This window comes from Polyodon spathula, chromosome 6, assembly GCF_017654505.1.
Source record: "Polyodon spathula isolate WHYD16114869_AA chromosome 6, ASM1765450v1, whole genome shotgun sequence".
NCBI lineage: Eukaryota > Metazoa > Chordata > Actinopteri > Acipenseriformes > Polyodontidae > Polyodon > Polyodon spathula.
The window spans coordinates 31450342-31458568 of NC_054539.1; the positions used below are offsets into that span (position 1 = coordinate 31450342).

At 36.1% G+C, this 8227-nt stretch overlaps 1 protein-coding gene across 1 annotated transcript in view; it reads left to right on the forward strand.

Annotated features, from left to right (window-relative positions):
• The window catches only part of stum (stum, mechanosensory transduction mediator homolog), a 42096-nt gene extending 34723 nt beyond the window's left edge, over nucleotides 1–7373 (forward strand). The window contains exons 3-4 of the mRNA XM_041252739.1: nucleotides 5775–5783; nucleotides 6673–7373. Of these exons, the coding sequence (XP_041108673.1) occupies nucleotides 5775–5783; nucleotides 6673–6707 (44 nt within the window). The 3' untranslated portion in view covers nucleotides 6708–7373. The remainder of the gene's footprint in view (nucleotides 1–5774; nucleotides 5784–6672) is intronic.
• The last annotated feature ends 854 nt before the right edge of the window (nucleotides 7374–8227 follow it).

The window sequence follows — 8227 nt, forward strand, 5'->3', positions numbered from 1 at the left end:
CATTCGCAAAGTACCAGTTAACTTCAGAAAATGTGGCTTCGACTTGCACACATTTTGCTTTATCATACATGCCAGGGGCATTATTAATCAGAAAACAGAACTGCTACACATGATATTCCACATGTAAAGTGTGTATACAGAGATTATTTTACCTATTTCAATATATGGAAAATAAATTCATGGAAAATGTTTGTAAAGATATAAAACAAAAACGTGGAACACTAGTATTCTAAGTTTCATGAGGATCCATCTTCTACTGTACATTTTGCCTTTTCAACAAATCTTAATATATCCACCGATATGAACATTTTGTTTTGTGTGATGTTAGTGTTTAAAGCTGTTTAGAAAATGATTTGAGCGTCACTGAAACTGGGCTACAGGTGCCTGTAGCTCTGGCAATATCCTACATCCTGTATAGGTAGTCACTGTAGTTTTCCTCCATTCTTTTTCTATCTTGGCTTTGGGACTGTGATTGACTTGCCAGCCATGGAGTGAAGGGGTTCTTCTTATGGTTTTCAAAACTCCAAGCTGAGCATGTGCCTGTACCTTCCTATGATTATGAAATACCAATCATTTTAAAATGTCCTTTTCAATCCCTATTTTTGGTGTTAATGTTAAGTTATTGAATATCATCTTCTAAAGAAAAGTAAACCTTGATTCATGCAGACCACACCTCTTGCAACTTTAAATCAATCTTCATATTCTTCAAAAAAAATGTCACGTCAAACTGTGTAAATGGTTATTACTCCACATTAAACCTTTAACAACTACCTAACAAATTATTTAAAACGTCCTTTCTGCAAATTGAAGGGTGTAGTGCCCAAGCTCTTATATGTTCCCCAGGTGATTCTATTTGAAAAGGTTTACAAGGAAGTTTAACAAATGGCTGAAAAAATCCATTAATAACATTAAAAAGGAACACTGATTCAGTACTGTGTCTCATTCTTTCATTTCTAGAGGGGAAAAAACGATAGCAGAGCAGTTATTGGAGGTTTTATTACCCTTTATTGCCCTGGGGTTGTTTCCATACCTATTTAATGCCTATTTTCTCAATGTCAAATATATTGGACACTGGGCAGCAAAGCAACACAGACTATGGAGATGACCAGTTATGTTAATAAGTTATTTTAAGGCCACTTAGCAACAAAACTGACTTTTCTAAGGCTGTTGCGTGGGAGGATGCTCTCTTCAGGGCACTTGTATTTATTCAAGCTCCTGTAACATGCATTGTCCTCAGTGATTGTTGGAATAAATGCAGTGATCAGAACATACAAACTACACACCTTGTGGGTCATTTATTAAAACTATGTTTCAAAATGAGAAGTAATTACAGTTCCTGGCACAGTAATTTGTTCCTATACCCAGGGGTTATTCTGTTTATGGTTTTGTTATGAACAATCACAAGGGAAACCAAATTGATTACATTCATGTATCATGTTTTTGTCAGACATTTATTGTCCATCGTTCAATAATATTATAATTGTATTTGTGAACAATGGCATAATTCTGTTGAAATTATAAAAGTGCAAGAAATCGCTGTGGGGCATATTTTCAATCCATTTATGAACTCCTATTTTTTAAAGGAAAAACTATTACTTATAACAAAGCTAAAAACAAACAACCAAGTAAATATCTCCTTAAACATTTTGGGCCAGTTGCAGCGCAAACATACCACAATTTGTATTTTTGTTACGACAATTTACAAAGTGTACATTTTGTAGTATGTACTAAGAACAAATATGTTAGTGAAGACAGCCCTAATATACTAATTATAGCGAGATCTCTAGCGAGAGTTGTGCAACATTTTTTCAAATAAAATAGCAGCAGATGAGTTGTGGTTTGCTGCAGCATAGAGTGCCCAAAGGACAATGTCTGTACACGCAAGGGTGAAAGAATCAAAGAATCTTCATTTTACCTATTTTAATACTGTTTATATAAAATTAACATATACATATAAAATGAAAGGCAGTTTAATCCCATCAGATTCTATAGTGGGGCCCCAACCTTCACCCCAAAAAAGTTTTTCATAAATCATATAGTAGACCCTCGCAAAATCGTACATATTTGTCCAACATAAGGAGGTGTCGGGTTTAAAAACAATATAATACAATTGCATACACATGTGCTGAAATAACACTAATGTGTTTTGGGTCCGCTACACATTACATTATGTAAAAATATAAATCTGTACAGTCAGCCTATACAGTATACAGTACAGTAGTAAAATCTAATTAAAACCTAGCACACTTTTTTGTGCTTTAGCCTACTGGTAACACAACATAAATCATGCTGCTGCACCGTACACATTGCTGTACAATACGAATAAAAGATTATTTTAAATTGAAATTAAATGATTTTAGGAGATTATTATTATTATTATTATTATTATTAACCTGGTCTACTTAGTACCCTTGATACACAATAGATCGTGGTCCTATAGAGATGCTCAGAATGAGCTGGAGGGGTTAGTGGCACACGTGTGCAGTATGTTCCTCCCAACACCCTGGGAAAAGGATATAAGAACATTTGCAAGGCATTGATTATCCGCTGGAGCACAGTGAAGTCCATTAAGAAATGGAGAGAATATGGCACAACTGTGAATCTGTCTAGAACAGGCCATCCTCAAAAACTGAGTATCCGGGCAAGAAGGGCACTAGTCAGGGAGGCCACTAAGAGGCCTATGGAAACTCTAAAGGAGTTACAGTCTTCCACGGCTGAGCTGGGAGACACTACATACGGCAACAATAGTCTGGGTGCTTCACAAAACTGGCCTTTATGAGAGAGTGGCAAAAATAAAGACATTGTTTAATAAAACTCACATCAAATCTCAGCTAGAGTTTGCCAGAAGGCATGTGGGAGACTGAGACCAAGTGGAAGAAGATTCTATAGTCTGGTGAGACCAAAATAGAGCCTTTTGGTCTCAATGCTAAGCGCTATGTTTGGCGCAAGCCTAACACCGCACATTATCCTGAGAACATCATCCCTACCGTGAAACATGGCAACATCATGCTATGGGCATGGTTCTCTGTGTCAGGGCCTGGAAAGCTTATGAAGATAGAGGGCAAAATGGATGCAGCAAAGTACAGATAAATCCTGGAGGAAAACCTGCTGAAGTCTGCAAGAGACCTGGGCCTTGGGAGAAGATTCATCTTCCAGCAGGACAATTACCCCAAACATACAGCCAAAGCCACACTGGAGTGGCTTACAAACAAAAAGGTCAATGTCCTGGAGTGGCCCAGTCAACGCCCAGACCTCAGTCCAATTGAGAATATGTGGAAAGAGTTGAAAATTGCTGTTCACCAAAAAGGTCCCCATCCAACTTGAAGGAGCTTGAGCAATTTTGCAAAGAAGAATGGATAAAAAGTGTCCAGATTTGCAAAGCTGGTAGAGACTTATCCAAACAGATTGATGGCTGTAATTGCTGCCAAAGGTGCCTCTACCAAATATTGACTCAAGGGGGTGAATACTTATGCAATCAAGTATTTTCTGTTTTGTATTTGTAGTTAATTTAGAACAATTTGTAGGTTTTTTTTTCACTTTGATATTATGGACTTTGTGTTGATAGTGGCAAAAACTCCTAATTAAATCCATCTTAATCCATCCATATTTTGTAACACAATAAAATGTGGAAAAATCCAAGGGGGGTGAATACTTTTGAGAGCAACTATGTACTGGCAGGAATAGTGAAAACTATTATGTGTCCATCACTTTTTTAAATGCTTTTTTTGCTAGGCATGGAACTGAAGTTTAATGTATAACATTACCAAACAGTATTGCCAGAGCAAGAACCTGTTCACAAATAAAATCATTTTTTCGATTTCAAGAAAATGGGACATCCATTTACGACAACATTTCAAAATACTAAAAATACACGCTATGCAGATGCCATGCAGTAATATGAGTCGCCTTTTATGGGGAATTGATCCCTGGTCCTAGATTTTCTAGATAAGGTTTCAGTCTTATTATTCTATGACAGGGATAGTGGAGTCGGTATTACGTACATATTCATGTCACACAACACATTTTTTTCAAATATCTGCTTATACAGTTGACTTTTAAATGTATTGAGAATAACAGAAGAATCACTTACCAAATAGTTTTAAAACATTTTATTGTTAAATCTTATTCTGTGCTATTTTGGACACTATTGATCACTTCTTGTCATAGTCATCAGCTTTATCATCATACTGATAGCTCTAATTTTGAATTGACTGCAGTGGTGGGTGGTGTATGTTACTGGAATACTTGTAAGACTTATTGAGCCCTGAAGAAGGGTAAAATAGGGACAGACTGGGGTTTTTGTTGCTAAAGCCACAGGCGCGCAGGTTTTATTTACATACACAGAAGGCAACTCGTGTAACGCTACCAACAATGGTAGCTCACTGAAGACATGCAACAGTGTACGAAAAGCAAAATAAAACACTACATAAACTACAAACAAAAAGGTGTTGTGAATACAGCGAATGCTACTCTGCTACTCAATGGAGGTCCCGCTTATACATCTCACTGCTATGCTGAGGAGATCCTAAAACTACTCCCTGTTCTTTGGTCAGTTCACCAAACCCCAGCCTTGGATATACACACGGTCACTGGTGGCTTTGGCTTCCTTTTCCCAGAAGAAGTCCTGACTGACACCAGAAATTAACAAAAAAAATAATGTCAAAATACTTAGTTCAGTCAGTGTAGATCAGGGTGCACTGGGTTCAGTTGCTCAAATGTTGATGTGAGGCGTGTGAGTAAAAATGGATTTTCCAGACAGTGATGTACGTGTAAAAATTAAAATTTTTTATTTAATTTTACACGGGAAAAAAAAGAAAAATAATAAAGAAGGATGTGAGGGAGGGAGTGCTGGAGTAATCAAAAATAAAGGAATGGAAGCCTCTTAGTCCTCTTCGCGCTCTGCTTAAATCCAAAAATAAAACAAAAAGGAATAAAAACAGAAAAGAGCCAAGTTAGTAAGGCCTCCGTTCGTGACACAGTCCAAACTCCCACGTACTTCCCTCCAGCCTTTTTTTCCCCCGCCTCTATTCCTTAGGACCAACCCCGAACACAGTAGCACGTTCCCTTTAGTATGCAAACCCCGCCCCGGTAGTCAGTGGATCACCAATCCCAAACTGACAGGTATCCTTAATTTCACTTGACTCCAGTGGCTGGAATTTACATACTCGTACTTCCGCCCCTCACCAAGGTGCCACCCCTCAAGAAGATGACTTTTGTCATGGTCACAAGACCTTGGTAAGGGAAGTCCCGAGTTGGTTTGATGCCTTCTACTGTTGGGAGGCTGAATTGCAGACTGAAACCCCTTTGACTCATCACAGTTGGGTTCTAATAATTTTCCTACAGTAGTCTGAAACTAGCTTTTAACTTATTTTTGATTTCACGATTCCAGAATACAGTGACATGATTTTGGCTTAACCTGCTCTGCTTCCTCCCAGGGCTCTATTGGGGCACAGGGGGCCCCAATATTTGCCTTAGGGTATTGTTTATACTGCACTAGTAAACAATACACCAAAAAGTTTTTTACAGTGAACTAAACAAACCAAAGGATTGTAAAAAAAAGAGACACATGGCTGGAACAACAGGGCTCTGCACCAGTCAAAATAATTGAAAACACAATTATACCATTCAAAGTTTTGGGGATTTTTTTTTATTTATTTTTTTACTAATAATGCTTGTTTTATAATTACATGTGTTTGTTTACTATCTCTGTTTTACTACTGGAAAAACTAATTATTCTAATTTTCTTTTTTATGCAACTTCAATTGTGGATCAAGTTTCAGAAGGTAGGTCTGCTGGATTTTAATGACTTTGTCATCACAATACTATGTCTCTGACTGCAGCATAACCAAATTAATCTCAGAGAAAGAACGCATATTTCAAGCTTCCTTTGGTGTGCCATCATTCCTAACTAACATACTACCTATCATCTAATTTCAGTGAGGAAAAACTCACAAGTGATAGTTTTTCAGCCTACAGCATATTACTGCCTTACTGCCTGTAGTGATGAGCAAAGGTACATGAGTTATTTCCCTGTGGTCCCTAAACAAATTCTAAAGTTCCTGCATATACGCTTCTTACATAGCCAACCCTTTAACCTGCTCCTAGCTGACACAGCATCTCAACAAACCCACTGTGTCCCCCCTAACAGCATACTATTTTTTACTACTCAAAATGTCATGAAATATTTTTTATGCTGAAATGAATAAATCACTGCTGAAAGTTAACTGCATGTTGTCTTTTACAATTACATATTTTAAGTACTGTTTTTTTTTTTTTTTTTTAAACATTTCTTATATTAAACCATTCTTTAGAATCTGACAATAAAAATAAGTTTGGTGAATATACAATATATAAGATACAATACACTATATATAGGTGAACTACAGTTTTGTTTTTTTACACTGCAATCGCCAAACTTTAGTTTAACTTTTGATCCCAATGAGTTGCTGTACTCTACCTTTGATTCACTGGTATTGAGATCAGCACTGTTAGGTGCATCATGTGGACTCAATTGAGCATATTGCAATTGACCCCTGAGTTCGTTCAGTAAAAACATAAATGTTTTTAGTAATCCATGGGGAAAATCTCTAAAGAACAAAGTGTTCCATTTTAAAAAGAATTACCCTGTTCAAGAACAATTGTAAATATTTGTAACACTTTCTTTTTGTACAGGTTACAGAGACCAAGGAATCCCACAACAGCTGTAAAGTGCATCAAACCCATTTTGAAATAAGAATGTACTCCTTGCCTAGGTGTCTTTAGCATCAGATTGGAAAGAATTGGGCTTTTTCCACAACCCTCAGATTAACTGATCCTCTGGCATTTTATCTCTCACACTAATAAAAGGCACCAAGTATGTCAACCGAGGAAATCTTTTTCTATGTTATGAAAAGTGGGAAGCCTTAGACAAGGCTATTTCCAACCTGTCAGGTGAATTTGGTGTTCTTGCAAATTCATAACACAATACCACAGATTCAAATTTTCTTCTGAGCATTTTCAGCTGTTCAGATGGATTTGAGATTTTAAGTACAGTTTATTTTTACTGGTACAATATCATTTTTAGTTTAACCAGATTTTCATATTTATTGTCATAAATTACAGAATTAAGTTTATAAAAATGTAATTGTCCTTTTATATATTGCTGCATGCTAGTTAGGACAGACTTTATTTAAACTACATACACCAATGATTATTTTTTGTGACATTAGTATTTTGTATTATTTATTTTGCTGTTGTGGAACATCTTTTTAATGAATGTTACAGTATATGGTTTAGGTAACTGTTATAAACCGGTTGCCATAGATACTGAGCACTCAGTATCTATGACAAAAGGTATCCCTTTGTACATGTGGGATTAAAGAAATGTAATTGTTGTTTGATGCTTGTTTTGTTGTATTTGTAATGAAAAACGCAAAGCTGTAAAAGCGCTACAGAAAATATGCTCCAATCTGTTTCACTTTAGTGGTGTCTTTAGAAGTAATTGAACCAATCGGGAAAACATTCCCCTAGGAATGTCTTAAAATACAATGTATGGAAATGTTTAGAATGTACTTTTCTAATACAGTATGTCTATATATATTTAAAAGCTCATTTTCCCCATAAAAGCCTTGGTTGTCTTGCTTTAAGACTCAAGTCGTTCATACACACAGTCAAAAATACAACAAACCGAGGAAGCTACACCTTTAATATAAAATGTAATACTGGATTTGTATAGATTGTCACTTGGTTAAACAGGACTATCAGTAAGTATAGGATGGATCTTTCAAACTCATTTGTAAGTTAGAGAGAATAATAGCTTCTTCCCTGCTGAGCTAAAACCATGTTTCATGTATTTTCTATCACAAGGTGTCTCTAATTATTAGTAACATTACTGATTTTACATCAATAAATACACACATAGGGCTTCTTCATAGTAGTCACCATAGACAGATAGACCTTCCGTATGCATATTCTGGTGCACACCATTGACCAACTGCAGTGACCGGTATAAATCTTTTAACCTCATCTGCAGATCTCTTTTTTAAAATGTATTATTACTATTATTGTTTAGATTATTTTACTAAAACAAAGCATTTAAAAAAAATTCTGAAGCAGTACCATTAGACAGTCCATATGGTAAATCTGTTTTGCACATCATTGATTATGTTAAGTTTACAGGATATATGTTTTGCATCAGTCACACAATAATCCAGTGGTTGTGTACTGGCTGCCCATTGATACATCTGAG